Source organism: Chrysemys picta, chromosome 1 (genome assembly GCF_011386835.1).
Source record: "Chrysemys picta bellii isolate R12L10 chromosome 1, ASM1138683v2, whole genome shotgun sequence".
NCBI classification, from domain to species: domain Eukaryota; kingdom Metazoa; phylum Chordata; order Testudines; family Emydidae; genus Chrysemys; species Chrysemys picta.
Genome location: NC_088791.1, coordinates 16,633,100 through 16,652,074, shown reverse-complemented (window position 1 = coordinate 16,652,074; position 18,975 = coordinate 16,633,100). Strand labels below are relative to the sequence as shown.

General features: G+C 46.2%; 1 protein-coding gene and 1 long non-coding RNA gene across 8 annotated transcripts in view; one reads left to right on the top strand and one right to left on the bottom strand.

Moving 5' to 3' along the window:
- Window positions 1–10,533, bottom strand: part of OPTN (optineurin) — a 40,400-nt gene extending 29,867 nt beyond the window's left edge. For 5 of the 7 annotated variants that reach the window (XM_065553275.1, XM_065553304.1, XM_065553295.1 and 2 more), the window contains exons 1-3: window positions 10,401–10,533; window positions 3,013–3,189; window positions 236–423 (exon numbers count right to left, since the gene is read on the bottom strand). In XM_065553275.1, the coding sequence (XP_065409347.1) occupies window positions 236–423; window positions 3,013–3,178 (354 nt within the window). In that variant the 5' untranslated portion in view covers window positions 3,179–3,189; window positions 10,401–10,533. Of the gene's footprint in view, window positions 1–235; window positions 424–3,012; window positions 3,190–5,653; window positions 5,712–10,400 lie in introns of all 7 variants that reach the window. The other 2 variants (XM_065553279.1, XM_065553289.1) reach the window with 1 other exon arrangement.
- Window positions 10,534–10,820: 287 nt separating this feature from the next.
- Window positions 10,821–18,175, top strand: LOC135972888 (uncharacterized). The gene is made up of 2 exons (XR_010589479.1): window positions 10,821–10,947; window positions 16,792–18,175. It is a non-coding gene; the product is annotated as an uncharacterized LOC135972888 (long non-coding RNA).
- Window positions 18,176–18,975: the final 800 nt, after the last annotated feature.

Genomic DNA, 18,975 nt, shown 5'->3' with positions numbered 1-18,975 from the left:
CAGTTTTAATTCTCTCAGCTGTAGCCTGATTTCTCAAATCTCCTAGAAGTCAATTACCTTCAGAAAAAAAATCAGGCCAATGATTTCCATTATGATACAATCCCTCTAAAGTAAAAACAAAACAAAAAATGGAAAAACATTAAAAAATACAGTGTAACAAAGTGATGTGAATGCTCCTCCCATTAAAAAATAAAAAGTTGATTGGCCACATTTTATTTACCATTTCAGACCCTACCTCTTTCTCTTTTAAGCTTTGAAGTTGTTTCTGCAGCTCTTCATTTTCAAGGCACTTGACTTGCAAGCAATGTTTAGCTTCTTTGAACTTGGACTCGTAAAACTCTCGCTCCTCCTTCTGTTTCTCTCGCCATACAGAAAGCTCCTCATACCGATCCTTCATAGCTTGGTTATGTATCTTCATGGCTTCTAGAGAGTGTTCAGAAACAACTTATGAACCGATACTAATCCCTTGCCAGAGAAATAGGAACGTGAGCCAGCCCAGTGACAATCTTATGCACAGAAGAGCAGGGTATTTTTATTTAGATGGTCAGCTCTCTGTGATAAGGACTCTCTAAGGCTACATCGACACTACAGGGGGGAGTCGATTTAAGATACGCAAATTCAGCTACGTGAATAGCGTAGCTGAATTCGACGTATCGCAGCCGACTTACCCCGCTGTGAGGATGGCGGCAAAAATCGACCTCTGCGGCTTCCTGTCGACGGCGCTTACTCCCACCTCCGCTGGTGGAGTAAGAGCGTCGATTCGGGGATAGATTGTCGCGTCGGATCCCCGAGAGGTCGATTTCTACCCGCCGATTCAGGCGGGTAGTGTAGACCTAGCCTTACTATAGGTTTGTTGTATCTAGTACAAATGGGTGCTAATCTTGTTTGGGGCCCTCTAAAAAAATAATATTGCCATAACACTAAATTACCTGTCCGTGGTCTCTGAATCTCTTGAGTTACCACTAGATCACCATTTACAAGTGACAGAGGGTCCTGTGGCACCTTTGAAACTTTGTTAGTCTCAAAGGTGCCACAGGATCCTCTGTTGCTTTTTACAGATTCAGACTAACACAGCTACCTCTCTGATAATTTACAAGTGAGGCGTGACTTGCTTCTCCACTGCCTTGCATCTTCTGCAGGTATAAATGACTATACAAGGTACAAGGCAGGGGAGAATCAGGCCATACTCTTGAGCCTCACTGGAAAATCCTGGCTACACGTTTACATAAATGCAGTCTGAATATTCAAAACCCAAGATACTTTAGGATCCAATTATGCGCTCAGATACCCATGCAATTTCCATTGACTTCAGTGAGAAAACATGTAGAGGCCAATGCTGATCCTTATTTAAATAAAGAGCGATCTAGCCAAAGGAAATTAAAGAGCTTTGGGGCCATTACACAAAATGTCAGACTCAGTCAGGGATCATAATTCTAACATCCACACAAAAAAAAGACACTCAATTTAAAAGACATGCTGTCAATTTGAAAGTCACATCTCTGTCTGAAAGTGTTACAAGTTATACTGATGCTTACTATGGCTGAAAGTGGTTAGCTATATTATTTCCCTGTTTGATTAGACACAAAGTGCTGTTAAACACACAAAGTAAACAGCCTCATTGCTGCCCTGTATATAATCATTTTTTCCCTTGGTGAGAAGACTTTTATAAACATCATGAATTTGTGAGGATACGCAATTACGAAGGGCTCTGACAGATCAATTAAAATATTTCATGTCAGAGCCACTTTAAAGACTCATTTCTTTCAGGGTTACTGGATTTCAAATACAATGTACTTTTCTTTAGCTTCCAATAGTAAAGTGTGCCGGAGCTGTAATATACACAGAGGACTATTTCTTCTTCTGGTATAAATCCACTGAAGACAATGGAGCTACGCCAGTTTACACGAGCTGAAAGTTTGGTCCTGAAAATTTTACTTCATATGTTATTGGACTGCCGAGCATGGTACTGAAAAGATATTAATAAGTTATTTTACACATTGCTTCCCAGACCATGAAAGATACCCTTAGCTTTACATTCCAGAGGACTTAATGACACTGGAAATCTCTGACAGCTGTAAAAATAAGAGTTCTTACAGCTTAAAAAGGTGGTACTCAAATTGGGAAAAGATCAATATACGTTTTAACAATTAATGAGCAGTATTAGTGATGCTGCATCTACAGAGACGGCATCTTACAAGATGCTAGACAAATGGTATGTGTGTACAGATATCTGGTCTTCATTTTTTAACCTCTGATGAATTATATATGTTGCTCTAGCTTTCCACTTGCCCTAAGAGCTGTCAAAGAGAGCTTTCTTATTTTATCTCAGCATAATTCCTGTGTATTGTATTGATATAAGGCTCTGAAATGTATCCCTTCATGTAACCCATGTAATTAGTAATGCATGATTAGTGCTATAAGAATTATTAATCATCTAAATTTTAAATACAGAATGTTGTTTGAAAAATAAACTTTAAAAGCCTAATGGCTCATGGAACTCTCTGGCCATGGGTCACACTAACCCAGCCTTGAGGAGGGAAAAAACACTTTATTTGACCAGGGCAAATACATTTGTTTCCTTGATGAGGAAATGTCATTTGTTTTTATATCAATCATCATAGCCAAACAGATTTTGTGCCCGGTCTGATAAGTTTTCATACTAATTTTGCAAACCTGTACTAACTATTTCTATAATTCTCAAGAAACCAAGTTATACTTCAATCTGGTTGTTTCCCCCTTATTCTTCCATACAGATTCAATTTCATAAGATCACCTTAAATATTACCATATAGCATGGGGCAGATTCTGTATTGCCTTACACCTTGCGTAGTCATTTACACCTATGCACAGTGCAAGCAAGTGTGGTAAAATGTTACCACACCACTGTGATTGGGTGGGGAATTTGTATTTGATAGTGTTTTTAAACCCACTTGGCACAGGTATAAATGACAACACAAGGTCCAAGACCATGGAGAATCTAGCCTCTACATTTCAAGGCAGGTTCTCATTCACCTTTTAATTCATTGTTCTCTGTAATCAGCTCTTTCATCTGCTGCACCATCTCTTCTGGGGTATACGTGCCAAGTGTAGGAGAAGCCAGATTGTGGGGTCCATTTCCCGTTTCACTCTTGTGACATTCACCATTTTCAGCAGGACGCCTTAGCGGCTTGCTGGACATCACTGCAGTGACTATAATAAGATTAACAAAGAGAAATTTAATTTCCTGCTGCAAAGTTGCATACCAAGAAAATCCAGTAGCTAGCCACCCACCGAGACATACCATGGATACACCACTGGATCATTCTGCCCTGCCATGACAAAGGAGTGTTGCTACTGAGCTTACCACAACAGACTATACCCCATAAATCCCCAAAAGATCTGTGTGAGCCTTTCGCTATTTAGTTTATTCACATAACACTCAGCCCAGACTCATTAACCATTCAGCAAACGTGGGCTTGTATCATCACTTTGGGGCAAACCCCTACAAGTTGCACATGGCTTTGACTTGAAACCTGGGAGCACTTGACTGTTTCATCCACATTTTGTTCAAAAGATTAATCTACAACGCTGGGCTTTCATACAGAACTCTGCAGCACATCTCCTCAGCAACACACAATCTATTGTGAACACATCAGGGTGGATAAAAATCAATGATTTAAAAAAAAAATTCAAATCTATTTTTTTTAAACAAAAAAAAAACTTTTTTTGATAAAATGCTTTTTGAGGAAAAAACCTATCTAAAGATCATTTTAATTAAGATATAATGTATCTCAAAGATATCTCATCATGGAATAGTGTTTATAAATTCTAATTCTATAGTATAAGACAATATATTCATGTAACGTTTAAGAAAAGTTTTGTAAATGAGTTCCAATAGTTCATGGATTAGGGATCCAATTTTATGGGGTTCCAAGGGCTTCTGTATAGATTATTTAGGTTAATCTTTCTATCTACAGAGGTGAGAAATAACAGACCTCAACCCTACTCTCCCTCTGCAAATTTGTGTACACAGAATCAATCCCTTACCTCTCTCTAAAAGTTAAAAGTTTCAAAAAGTTCATAGAATATCAGGGTTCGAAGGGACCTCAGGAGGTCATCTAGTCCAACCCCCTGCTCAAAGCAGGACCAATCCCCAACTAAATCATCCCAGCTAGGGCTTTGTCAAGCCTGACCTTAAAAACCACTAAGGAAGGAGATTCCACCACCTCCCTAGGTAACCCATTCCAGTGCTTCACCACCCTCCTAGTGAAAAAGTTTTTCCTAATATCCAACCTAAACCTCCCCAACTGCAACTTGAGACCATTACTCCTTGTTCTGTCATCAGGTACCACTGAGAACAGTCTAGCTCCAAGCTCTTTGGAACCCCCTTTCAGGTAGCTGAAAGCAGCTATCAAATCCCCCCCTCATTCTTCTCTTCTGCAGACTAAACAATCCAGTTCCCTCAGCCTCTCCTCATAAGTCATGTGCTCCAGACCCCTAATCATTTTTGTTGCCCTCCGCTGGACTCTTTCCAAATTTTCCACATCCTTCTTCTAGTGTTGGGCCCAAAACTGGACACAGTACTCCAGATGAGGCCTCACCAATGTCGAATAGAGGGGAATGATCACGTCCCTCCATCTGCTGGCAATGCCCCTACTTATACAGCCCAAAATGCCATTAGCCTTCTTGGCAACAAGGGCACACTATTGACTCATATCCAGCTTCTCGTCCACTGTAACCCCTAGGTCCTTTTCTGCAGAACTGCTTCCTAGCCATTTGGTCCCTAGTCTGTAACAGTGAATAGGATTCTTCCGTCCTAATGAATAGAAGATTGTTGGGTGCGGAATAGATCTGGACAAGGAGAAGAAGTCTGGAGATAAATGTGAGAAGGGAGGGACAAGCAGTAGAAACAAAAGTGAAACTGTTTGAGCAGCATATTCCAGAACACTTGAGGTCTTTCTGAGTGTTGCCTTCATTGATTTGAGATCTACCATACCATTCTCTCACTAGGAGGGAAAACCTATAATGGCAGCAGGCCATAAGAGAGACCCATTTTGGGAATAAGACCCATTCAAGAAATATATGTTTGATGATGTTTTAAAGAAAGTCACACCAGTGAACTGGTGGAAGTCACTTAAGCACTTAGATTCAGAGACTGTTGAAGTGATAATCTCACTTTTTAACAGCAGCAGCTTCTTCTGATGGTATAGAAAAAATATTTTCTTCCTTTGGACTAATTCATTCCAAATTGAGAAATTGTTTGGGACCTGAAAAAGCAGGAAAGCTTGTTTTTCTTTTACAGATTATGAACAAACAGGAAAATGAAGGTGAAGATGACTGAGTTAGCTGCAGAAGCCAATATTTTAAGTTTCTCATGTTGACCTGCCTGACATAGTCTATTTAATTTTTGTTTTGTTTTTTTAAAATTTCATTTAACTATTTTAGTTAAAAACAATTTTAACAAAAACCTGATTTTAAAAAAATTGAATGTTTAATTAAATTCAAAAATTCATATTCTTCTTTTGTTAAAATATTATATGTTTGCTGTTAAAGAAAAAAAATCCAGAATACATAAAGTTGTTGTTTTAGTTAAATAAAACAATTTAAATGTCTGTCTGGTGATGTTCTCCTAATACAGCATGGCAAGAAAATCCTCCAAATATTAATGACTAACCTGTTGAATTGGAGATATTTATGAAGTCATTGGGAGGTGAACCATCTGCTTCAATTACCTTTGGTAAATGAAATAACCAAACAATAGTTCATTTTCTGATATAGCTGTAAAACTAATCTGAAAAGTTTTCAAAATAAATCACTTTAAAAATGTATAGTGTGTACCTTCTAAAAATGAAGCCTACATCTATCTGTGAGTTGTGAAGAATATGTATTAAGGTTATAACAACCAACAAGAATGCACTTTTATGTAGAAATCCATGATTAAATCAAGTCTTCCTGACCACTGATTTAAATCAAGTCCATCCTGGAACACATCAAACCTGTTCTCGGCTCCCTACACCAAATCCCCATATAATACTGAATCAAGTTCATGGTCTTGGTCCTTCCCCAGAAGGTGCTCCATGGCCTAGGCCCAGAATATCTAAAAGAGCAGCTAAAGCTCTGGGATGAAGACCATGGTCGCTCCTCCAGTGCAATGGAACTTTCTACAATAAAGATAAAGCTAATCTGTGCAGGAAACAGCTTTCTTGGAGGCCAGACAAAGACTTTGGAATGAACTACCTCAGGAACTAAGGACCATCATAAACCTCACCAACTTCCACTCCAAAAGCAAGGCGCATTTCCTTGACTTGACTTCTCCAACATAAACATTTATATATATATAAATTAAAAAAAAAAAAAAAAAAAAAAAAAAAAAAAAAAACACCACACTCCACTGTCCACACTTCTTCCCCTGAGGAGAGGATGAGAGAACACAAACTTGACCGCTGTTAGTTACATTGCTCAATGCATTGCTGGAAGGTGCTCAGACATTATGGTGAGAAGTGTGGTACAAAAAACTAATTAGAATAGAATAGTGTAGGCACTTCACATTAAAAGTTCGTTTATTCACAACTATGGTTGGCCCTATAGCATGGAACACATCCCTATCCCCACTCGCCTGAACTCCATATTTTGTCCCTTCACCTTACAGTACATTTTAAAAAAGCACTTTAAAGTTTTCTTTCCCTCCCTACACCAAAAAGGTATTTATAGAGCAACCACAGATGGCCTCATAGTATCTAATCTACCTGTCCCTTTCTACCCCTTTTTAAATCAGGCCTTCTCATAAGTTTCTGTGCATTTGGATGTTAAGAGGCTGGTATGTTATAATTTACAGTGTATTTATTTGTATTCCATTAGGAGCACCACCAAGCATGTGATGGTTGCCACAGAGGTCAAGCTCTAGAGACAGACAGCCCTGTCAAAGTGGTGCTGGCATGCAATATGTAATTATTGAAATCAGAAAACCAAATACTCAGGAATGAGGCCCTGTAGCTGTAATTCTATTGCCAGGGACAAATACTGCCCTTTTCTTATATAGCACTTTTCACCTGTAGAACTCAAAGCTCTTTACAAAGGAGGCCAGTATCATCATCCCCATTTTAGATGAGGGTAGACACAGGGAAGGGAAGGGACGGGACTTGCTCAGGGTCACTCAGCAAACCAGCATCAGAGTAGGGAATTGAATCCAGCGCTGCCAAACTCGGTCTAAGTCCTAGCCCGGTGCACGACTCACTCTCACTACACAAGTTAATTGTAAGGGAGGGAGGGATTTTAGAGCTAACTCCATAATCATAACAAAATTAATGAAACTTATGATGCCCCAAAACATTCTCAATTTTAAAAAGTGACAGTTTAGGATTTGTTTACAGTAAATAGTACCTGCTCTTTTATCCTTCCTTTTTCTAATTCTTTTCTTTGTTGATTACCTTTATTTGCTTTGTCCAATAAAGATTTTAAGTTCTTCAGTGCAGGGACCTGGCCTTCAACTCTGTAAAGCCCCATGCAAAGCTTTGGCACTATCCATATTTAACATGTATTATTAATTATTATTAAATAAATAAATGGGATAAGCAAATAGCAACACATTTATAAGAAATTGTTCACATAGAAACACCCAGAACAGAAATAGCTGCAAGCTGCTCAAAAATGCCTGTTTGTTTCTGCTCTTCACAGTCATGGTACAGGTTTGAGTCACATGGCCCGAATTTCCAATTCACCACACTGGTGTCACTAGGGTTACCATCCATCCAGGTTTTCCCAGACACATCTGGCTTTTTTAGCTTTAAATGGCTGTCCGGGGGGGATTTCTAATAAGGTACAAATGTCCTGGATTTCCCCCTTCCCCTCATGCAGAGTGTGGTGTGGCTGATTGGACGGCTGTGCCTGATTGAAAGCCGCTTGCAGCCAATAGGGCCTCTAGCAGCCAGAGTCCCTCCCCCTTCCCCTCCTCCCCCGCAGAGCAGCGCCTTATTTGTTTGGCTGTACGTGGAGCTCACAGCTCTCCCTCGGCCTGATGGGGGGGAGAGGGGGGATGCAAGGGACAGGGAACGGGGGGGGGGGGGGTTAGATTGGTCGGGGGTTCTGGGGGGGCTGTCAGGAGAAGGGGGAGTAGAGAGCAGTTGGGGAAATCAGGGGACAGGGAGACTTAGATAGGGGGTGGAGGGGACAGGCAGGGAGATTCAGAGGGGGGCGGGAAGTGGGAGGGGGCAGGGCTAGCGTGGCACCCCATGTCCTCTTTTTTGATTGTTGAAATATGGTAACCCTACACGGTGTCATTCCAATGGAGAGACACGGGTGTCAAAAGCAAAAAGGGGGAGAAAAATCAGGCCTCCAGTTTCTTGTCCCTGATCTGTAAGGAGCTGTAAGTGCTGGGTTCAACAGGTAACATGAACAGTTCTACCAATAGGTTCCGGTGAGAATCTCAATTATTTCTTCTCATCCAGGGGAAGGGTGGCCATGAAACCAAAATCTTGAGGAGGGGAGGGCTTGATTAATCATTAAGAGGTATGTCATTAGTAAGGCTGCTTGTCTGTTACAGAGGTCACGGTGACCTCTGCAGCGGCTGGTGTGGCTGGCTCCAAGGCTGCCCGAGCAGAGGGCGCTTACCTCGGCGTGGGGGGGCTCCCCAGAAGCATCTGGCACGTCCCTTCAGCTCCTAGGCAGAGGGGCCAGGGGGCTCTGCACACTGCCCCCACAGCTCTCACTGGCTGCAGCTCCCGGCCAATGGGAGCCAGAGCTCATGGCGGAGGCAGCGCGCAGGGGCCCCCCTGGCCTTCCCTCCACCCAGGAGCAGCAGGGATGTGCCAGCTTCTTCCGGGGAGATGCGCAGAGCTGGGTAGGGCGCCTGCCAGCCCCAACCCTTCCCCCTGCCCAGCACCAGCAGGGGTCCCGGGCCATGCACGGCTGTCTGCCCCCTCCAATGCCAGCAGGGGTCCCAGGCTGCACACACTGCCCCTTCCCCCACAGCATCCCTAGCCCCCTTGGTCCAAGTTTTAGTTAGGGGTATACAATACAAGTCATGGACAGATCACGGGCTGTGAATTTTTGTTTACTGACAGTGACCTGTCCATGACTTTTACTAAAAATACTTGTGACTAAAACGTAAGCCGTAGTCATTAGCAATGCAGTAGTTCACGCCCCTTTAGTTTGGTAAAAATTATTTATTCTTTAAATACATGGAGGTGGATGTAAGTCATCTCCGGACACTGACTTGTCATGGGACCTTTAACTGTTATTCCACAGCTCCAGTTACCTGACATGGGTCAAGGCTAGGAGAGAACAATCTCTTAGCAGCATTCCTGAGTGTCACAGCTTTATGACTGCAAGGAGAGATCTTGTTTCTTGATTTAGCCTTTCAGCCTCACTTTTAAACTATGCAGTTTTTCGTGTCTCCCCTCCCAGCTCTAGCCACCTGCTACCAGGTTCTCTTTACAGAGCAACTCACAAAACACACCCGATTCTCTGGTGCCTCCATCGAAAGGCCACAACGCCCAGTGCCTTTTTTATCTCTAAGCCTGCAGGGCTCTGAGCCATGACTCTGCAGTACTATCATTTTTTAAAGTAATGGCTATTTTGAAGCATGATGGGGACGGGTGACATACAACAGTGATTCAGACATGTCAAACCCACAAAAAAATAAACACAGAAATTGGGCTTGTTTTTGGCTTAACTGGCTTGCAAGTTGCTTGTAGCTCGTTTTTGGCTTGTAGCTTCTTTTTTTGATCGGCTCCTGGCAACCAGGGGTAATGGGGGGCAAGCGGGGAAGGGAGTCAGGGGTTACAGCGGGCCCACCACAGTCCAAGACTGCACACCGGGGGGGGGGGAATCTAGTCACATAGATTGTTGGGGTTCTTAGGGATTGGCTTGTTCTGAAATGGGATTAACTTGATTTTTGGCATATTGTGAACGTTGGGGTGCTTATTTACTGTGTGAAAGTTGGCAACTGTACAGTGGCTGTGGTTTAAAAAACAAACAAACAAAAAAACAACAGACACCACTATCTTCCAGTGCAAACAGGAATTATTTGGGGGGAGTTCTCTGGCCTGTGGTATACAAGGGGTCGGAGGAGATGATAACAACGGTCCCTTCTGGCCCGGGGGGAACCCATGAGGGAGGAGGAGGCTGAGAATGCCCCAGCTCGCCAGGCCTCCAAACGTTCCCGGGCTCCCAGTACTCTGCCCTCCACGGGGGACCCAGGGGCAAGGGGGGCAGAGCCCGGCTCTCCCAGGGAGCAGGTGAGCATCTCCCTGGGGATCAGGGCCGGGTCCCGCACTGGCCCAGTACCACCAGCGGGGTCGGTGTTTGACAGCGGCACCTGCGTCAGCCCTTTCCCCTCCGTCGCGGTTTAGTTTCACTTTCCCTCCCCGCAGGAGGCGGCTGCTCCCAGTCCCCGGCGCCGCGTGCTGGAGGGCGAAGCTCACCTGAGCTCCGGCCCGCGTCCTGCCTCCCGCAACGGCTCCGTCCCTCGGCCGCGCTGGTCGCCGCGCCCGGCCGGCTGCCGCCTCCTTGCTCCGCCGCGGGCTCCCCCTGCCCGTCCTGCGCGGCGCCCCTGGCTGCGGGGGCGGGTTTGTTGTGAAGGCCTCGCTCCCCGCCCTGCCCCGCTCAGCTGACTCCCGTGACGCCGCCAACGCCTCCCCGGGACTTTCCCGGGCCCCGCCCTGGTGCCGAGCCCCCAGCCCGGGGCGGAGCTCACGGCCCGTGGGAGGGCGGCTGCGGGCTGCCAAACTGCGGCGTGATCCCCCCTCCCCCCAGCCAGCTCCTCCTCTGCCCCTCACAACCCCCCGGGGGAGAAATCCCCGCCCGCGGCCTGCCCTGGGACAGCTGAAGGACCGGGGTCAGGGCCCTCCTTAGGCGTGCGGGTGCGGCTCTTCCCGCCCCAGCCTCGCCTCTTCCCGCCCCCGTCCCGCCTCTTCCCGCCCCCAATCCCCTGAAGTTTGCAGCCAGACCCGACCGTGCACTCACCGCAGGGTAAGTGGAGCAACCAGGTCCCAACCCCCCCGCCCGGGAGTGCTAGGGGGCGGTTCCTCCCCTTCCTCCTCCCCCCAAGCCTGGGAGCCAGGGGAGCAGAGCAGGCTGGGTCTGGGTCTGGGTCACTCCACTTCCCGCAGGAAGTGACCAGCCTCCCTTCCCCCCTCCTCTGGAGACCTGGGGCGAGGCCCCACACAGCCCCGCTGCGGAGGCCTGGGGCCAGCCCCCTCCCCCACTCCCACCAGTGGAAGCCTGGGGCCCCACACAGCCCCCCCCCCCCCCCCGTGGGGCTAGGTTGGTTTCAATCTAGGATTCTCCTTGAATGGCTGCTCTCATTGGAGACTCCTTTTACCTCCTTCCCACCCCCAATCTCTTGCTGTGGGTCAGGCTCTAGTTCCCCTCTTGAAGCTCTTCCCCTGCGGATAAATAATTAATCGTGGGAACAGAGGGAGGGGACCCCGGGTCTCTCATCTCTCAGGTGGGTTTCTTAACCACCAGTTGTAGAGGCTGGAACTAGGGGGCTGGGGGTGCTTCCACACCTCCTGTCTTGACAGGGTTTTCATCATATACAGGGTTTATGGTCTGGTTCACTGGCTCTCAGCACTCCTGCCACTAGGTGTTGTGTAGACATATGTACAGTAGCCTGGACACCCACCAACTCGGGCTGCAGGGCTGTTTCATTGCTGTGTAGACTTCCTGGTTCATACTGGAGCCCAGCTCTAGGACTCTACAAGGTGAGAAGGTCCCACTGGTCAAGTCTACACAGTACTCCCCCGGGGGAATTCTGCCCCATTGTGCATGCAGAATTTGCACAGAAATTAATGTTGTGTGCGCAGAATTTCTTTGCCCCCCATCCCCCTTGAAATGGGCTGTAGAGCTGCTGGCCACCACTGGAGGCAGTTGGACCCAGCAGAGCCCAGCTCACAAATAGAAGACACTGCTGGGGGGTGTGAGCTGGAGGTACCCTGGCAGCTGCAGTTCTCAGCATGCCCTGAAAGAAGGAGGTGGCATGCAGGAATCTCCACACAAGCACTAGACCCAGCATCAGACTCTTTCTCCCTCTGGATCCCTGGGCTCTTAGGGGTAGGGGGAGAGGTGTCTGGGCTGGGGAGGAGGGCACCCTGCAGCTGGGCTCTGGCGGGGAGGGGTGTCTGGGCTGGGGGGTGCCCCATGGCTGGACTCTGGGGAAGAGGGGGCAGAGAAACGGGAACTGGGTTGTCATAGCGGTTTCTTTGACTCTACTTCTGGTGGAATTATTTTGTGTCTGTTGTTATAGACTTACTTGCTTACAGGTATTTTGAAATAAATTACCAAAATAATTGAAACTGGTGTGATTATATAATGTTATTTTGACAAATAAAATTCACAACATTTTAAAATGTGTGTAGAATTTTTAATTTTTTGGCACAGAATTCCCCTAGGAGTAACACAGCAATGAAACAGCCCCACAGCCTCAGCCCAAGTCAGCTGCCATGGGCCAGCCACGGGTCTCTAGGTGCTGTGTAGACAAACCCGGAGTCATTCTCACATTCTCTCTCGCCGAGCTAATGATTAAGTATTCATACAGAATGGAACAGCTACAACATGTGTTGGGGGGGGAGGGGAAGGAGAGAATATGCAAATATATCTAAGAGTTTACCTTCATGGGGAGATCAGAGTCTCCTCACTTGGGGTACTCACAGTCCCATTCGCATTAACAGCTGAAATCTAGAATCTGTAGGACATCTGAGGCCTCAGTTCACCAATGTTACAGAACTCTGTTGGGTTTCAGCGAGGGCATGAAAAATGAGGGGAAGGCCTATTGCAACAACTAACCCACTCAACCCTGGTGTGAAGCACTAAGTAACTAAGGGTTAGGTAGGGTACATAGTGTATTTAGCCCCATCTTGTGGCTGGGGAAACAGAGTAATTGTGCCCCTCCAAAGAACATTGCAGCAGAACTAGGACTAGAAGTCAGGAGATCCCAGCATTCAGGCTGCTGCAACAGCGATAACTAGACCATACCCCTCCCTCCTTTACTAAATAATTATGCACCCATAATCCACTATGTTAATGACTAGGGTTGCCAAATTCCTAATTGCAGAAAATGGAACACCCCTGCTCTGCCCCTTCCCCAAGGCCCTGCCCTTGCTCGCTCCATCCCCCATCCTATTGTTGCTTGCTTTCCTGCTCACTCGCTCATTTTGACCAGTCTGGGACAGGGGGCTGGGGTGAGGGGGTGATGGCTCTGGCTGGGGGTGTGGGCTCTGGGGATGGGGGGTTTGGGGTCCAGGAGGGAGCTCTGGGATGGGAGGTGGGGCAGAGGGGTTCGGAGTGTGTGAGGGAGCTCTGGGCTGTGGCAGGGGGTTGGGGTGAGGACTCTGGCTGGGAGTGCAGGCTCTGGGGATGAGGGGCTTGGAGTGCAGGAGGGGCTCCAGGCTGGGGGTGGTGCAGAGGGGTTCAGAGTGTGGGAAGGGGCTCCAGGCTGGGGCAGGAAGTGCGGGCTCTGGGGTGGGCCAGAAATGAGGTGTTCAGGGTGCAGGATGGGGCTCTAGGCTGGGGCAGTGTTGAGGTGCAAGGGAGGTGAGGGCTCTGCCTGGTGGTGTGGGTTCTGGGGTGGGGTCAGGGACGAGGGGTTTGGGGTGCAGGAGGGGATTTTGACGTGGGGCAGGGGATTGGGGTCCGGGAGGGGGTTCAGGGCTGAGGCAGGGGGTTGAGATGCAGGCTCTGGCTGGGCAGTGCTTACCTCAGAAGGCTCCCGAAAGCGGCTGGTATGTCCCTGCAGCCCCTAGGTTCAGGGATGGCCAGGGGACTCTGTGCGCTGCCCTTGCCTCACTTCTCACTTCTTCAGATGCAAGACTTGCATCTGAAGAAGTGACGTTCTTACCCACGAAAGCTTATGCTCCCAATACTTCTGTTAGTCTTAAAGGTGCCACAGGACCCTCTGTTGCTTTCCACAAAAGTAGAATTTCCCAACCTCAGCCTCCGCAAAACTCTATTCCCCCTGTCCCATTCAAATCTCAGCCCTCCCCAAACAGATGGGCTTTGCAACAGGTTGTAAAGGTCAACAAATTTGGTCATTTAGACTGAGTTAGGAAGTGAATTGCAAAGTCAAGGGACCATCATGGGGAAAGTCTTGCAACCAGCCCCCTCTTGTATTCTCTTAAAGGACTGGCACATAGGACTTATTGTGAAAGATTCAAGGCACTCTATCTATTTAGCTTATCAAAGATAAGGTTAAGAGGTGTCTTGATCACCGTCTATAAGTAAAAATTGCTGAGGGGGGTTCGCCTTCCTCTGCAGCATGGGACACAGGTCACTTGCAGATTTCAACTAGTGTAATAAATGGTGAATTCTCTGTAACTTTAAGTCTTTAAACCATGATTTGAGAAGTTCAGTAACTCAGCCAGAGGCTAGGGGTCTATTTCAGGAGTGGGTGAGGTTCTATGATGTGCAGGAGGTCAGATTAGATGATCATGATGGTCCCGTCTGACCTTAAAATCTATGAATCTGTCTACATAGGGAACAAAAATCTGATAACAGAGAGCTCTTCAAACTAGCAAACAAGGGTGTAACAAGATCCAATGGCTGGGAGCTGAAGCTAGACAAATTCAAATGAAGTGCAGATGTTTAACAGTGAGGATAATTGACCATTGGATCAATTTACCAAGGGTCATGGTGGATTTTCCATCACTGGAAATCTTTAAATCAAGATGGGATGTTTTTGTAAAAGATATGCTCTAATTCAACCACAGCTGTTGGACCCGAAGCAGGAATTAATTCCTGGAAGTCCTATGGCAAGTGTTATGCAGGAGGTCAAATTATATGATCATAATCGTCCCTACTTGCCTTAAAATCTACAAAACTTATATCTAAGCCAAGGAAACTCCACCTCAAACCCCTCTGCATGTCCCAACCATGACAGCATCTCACACACTCATGCTCTCTCTCTCTCCTTCATAGATAAGAACCAGCACTTTAAGCTCCACCCAGAAACTAACTTGTAGCCAGTGCAGATTCTGGGAACTGGTATCCTGTGCTCACACAAATCACCACTTTCTACATGAGCATCGGTTTGGAATTAATATAAGATGTTGTCTCATGTACAGTAAATATCAACAGGCTAATCTCTAAGTGACAAACACCTAGATAATGATTGCAGAGGCGTCATCCAAGAGAAAGGCCCTCCTGGCCAGATGCAGATAGTAAACACCAGCCTTGGCCAGGATCATCTATTAAATGAGTACTCCTCTGAGCTAGACTCCTTTGTTCTTCTACGACTCCTATTGCTTTCTCTCATGCCACCCCAAAGCATGGAACTCCTTCCCAGTCCTTGTTCTCCAAGACGCTACTCTCTCTCTTCATTCAAATCCTTTAAGGATGACGTAGTTGAGTTTCTGTATTTTTCCAGTCCTTATGCTGTCCATTGAGACTGTCAATAGGAATGTCAGTTGTGGTGGTGATTTTTGTGATGGAGGCCCTAGTCCACTAGGAACTGGACTGAGATCCCCATTTCACTTAACCTCAGAACAGCCAATGAACATTTTCACAGAGGTCATTTCATGCAGGCCACTGAACAGCCAACAGATGATAACTTTTCGTATACCAAACCCAAGCTAGATATGGACTAGAAAACTGTTGGTGAATGCCCCAATGAATACCAATGCCCCAAGACGATGTACTGTGTTGAAGAGGAACATTGCAAATTTAGTGAACTTACGATGTGATCCAAATCTCATTAGAGTCAATAAGGGTCTTTCTATAGAGAGCAGGAACTAATCAATCCCCTTACAGGACAGGCTCAGTTTAGAGTAAGAATCACTAACCCTCCTAGGGATGATCAAATATTTTCTGTCAAATCTGTTTTATGTTGAAAAATTGGATTTTTGACTAAAGGAAATTTAGCAAAAGTGTCTGCTGTCCATGGAAACTTTCAATTTTTTGTCAAATAACCAAACCCCCTTTAGTAGGTTTCTCAGTGGGGCTAGGTGGCTTAAGGGTTAGCATCCTCCCTAGCAAGGGGGGTAGTAGTAGGGGAGCTCAGGCCCACCCACTCCACTGGGTTCCAACCAAGGGCCCTCTGAGGATCAGCAATGTTGGCCCCTGGAGAGGATTGTGGACAATCTTCCTCGTCCCAGCCATCCACATCCAAGCACCAATTTTGATCTGTTGGTAGAAGTGCCAATAGACCACTCCTCCCAATTGCTACAACTGACCACTGTTACCTACCCATTTGGCCACTGGTTGGTAGCTGTTACGCAGTACCTGGGAATGCATAACATCAGACCGATGGGTCCTAGAGATCATTAACAATGGGTACTCTATCCATTTTACCTCCTTACCCTGTCCGCAACACCCTTCCCTGTCCCTCTTCAGGGATCCTTCTCACGAGAGTTTACTACAACAAGAGGTAGATCATCTCCTCCAGTTAGAAGGCATAAAAACATTACCTCAACATCTATGAGGCAAAGGGTTCTACTCTCGTTATTTCCTAGTACCCAAGAGGCAGGGAGACCCATACTAGACCTCAAAGCTCTCAACAAGTTTGTCAAGGCTCAAAAATTCAAGATGGTCACTCTAGCAATGCTTATTCCAGTGTTGGAACAGGGAGATTGGTTTTTGGTCTCGACCTTCAGGACACCTATTTTCACATCTCAATCCTTTTGACTCTCAGACTATTTCTCAGATTCACTCTAGGACAAGACCACTACCAATACAGGGTGCTCCCCTTCAGACTATCATCGGCCCAAGCGTATTTTCCAAGGTTCTCTGAGTAGTGGCTGCCCACTTATGTTCCCAAGGAATCATGATTGTTTCTGAAAGAGGCTCACTGAGTTACTAAAGCTGCAATGTACTTGTTTACAGAACTGGGTTTACAGATCAACGCACAGAAATCAACCCTCTCTTCAGTGCAGTGCCTGGAATTCATATGCACCGACCGTGACTTTTTACAGACCAGAACCCTCCTACCTCAACACAGATCCCTCTCTTTGATCACACTCATAGACAGTTCAAAACAGCCCACAAATATCAGCCAGACACTGCCTCCTACTCTTGGGGCATATGGCAGCGGGCACAGCAATAATGCCGCATGCCAGGCTTCCTATGCAATGTCTACAGATGTGGTTCAGCTTGGTTTACAGACCAAAGAGGGACAGACTAGACAAACCCCTGTCACTACCCACCAGATCAAAATCTCCTTAGATGGGTGGAAAGACCTAGCCAACATTTGCAAAGGGATCCCCTTCTTGCAAAACCCCGCGTTGCTTCTCACCACCAACGCATCGCTCATAGTGTAAGGTTTCTGTCTGTTGCATAACTAATTTTGCAGGGTTTAAATCAGTGGTTCTCAAATTTTTGTACTGGTGACCCCTTTCACATAGCAAGCTTCTAAGTGTGACCCCCCCTGATAAATTAAAAACACTTTTAAATATATTTAACACCAGTATAATGATGGAGGCAAAGCAGGGTTTGGGGTGGAGGCTGACAGCTCGCGACCCCCCCCATGTAATAACCTCGCGACCCGCTGAGGGTCTCGACTCTCAGTTTGAGAAACCCTGATTTAAATCAACTAAGGTGGTGGGGTCTTATTGGGTAAAGAATTGTTTCACAATATGTTAGGATTGGTCAAAGAATTATTTTGTAATATTTTAGTAAAATGCTTGGTTAAGGTATAGCTCAGCAGGACTCAAGTTTCACTATATAACAGGGGTTGGCAACCTTTCAGAAGTGGTGTGCCGAAACTTCATTTATTCACTCTAATTTAAGGTTTCGTGTGCCAGTAATACATTTTAACGTTTTTAGAAGGTCTCTTTCTATAAGTCTATAATATATAACTAAACTATTGTTGTATGTAAAGTAAATACGGTTTTTAAAATGTTTAAGAAACTTCATTTAAAATTAAATTAAATTTAGAGCCCCCCAGACCGTTGGCCAGTACCCAGGCAGTGTGCATGCCACTGAAAATCAGCTTGCGTGCCATCTTCGGCACGCGTGCCATAGGTTGCCTACCCCTGCTATATAAACTGGAGTCCAAAAGGAAGTTCTTTGGAATCAACTCCAGGACAAGATCAGAGCTGCCAGACCTCAACACTCTGTCAACTATATCGTGCAGAAGCTGGAGTCCCCGGATGACCTGATCCTGACTAGCCACCAGGAAAAGTTCATCTGCTTTATTGGGAATGGTGAGCATTGTATGCTTAGCGTATGCATTCTGTTTTGGTGATTGTTAATAAATAGAGACTAAGGATATCACTGTGTAGTGTCTTTCACTGGTAAAAGACCCACAAACCCACAGTAGTTTACGCCCTGAGCCCGAAGAATGAGGTAAAGGGGGTGCCCTAGGCCTAGAGTGTGCAGGTAACAATAAGGTGGGGTGCACATCTAAACGGCCTTACAACACAAGACAAATGGTCACCCATGGAGATATTCCTTCACTTCAACCTCCTAGAGCTAAGGGCGGTCAGGAATGCTTGCACCTGCTTCCTCCCGCTGCTCAAAGGATCACACACAAGAGTCCTAACAGACAACGTAGCCTGCATGTACTATATAAATCTATAAGGGGGAGCCAGGTCACTATCCCTCTGCGTGGAGGTGATGAGACTATGGAACTGGTGTATCTCCCATGACATCATGCTGTCAGCAGCCTACCTCTCAGCACACAAAACTCCATAGTGAGCAGTCTGTTGCAAATTCCCACACGACCACAAGTGGGAGCTAGACCCAGCAGTACTGTACTTCATGATCTATTCAGGCAGTGGGGGACACCAACCACAGACTTGTTTGCCAATTACCTGAACAAGAAATGTCCACGCTACTGCTCCAGACAGGGATAGGACAACACTCCCTGGATGATGCTCTCCTCCTCCCATGGGGCGCGGACCTTCTTTACGCCTTTCCTCCTTTTCCCCTGCTATTGAAGGTCCTGCTGAAAATAAAAAGAGACGGAGCACACGTCATTCTGATCACTCTTACTTGGCCGAGACAGACCTGGTACCCTTACCTGTCACAACTCATGATGTGCCTGCTGATCCCTCTCCCACTCACTTT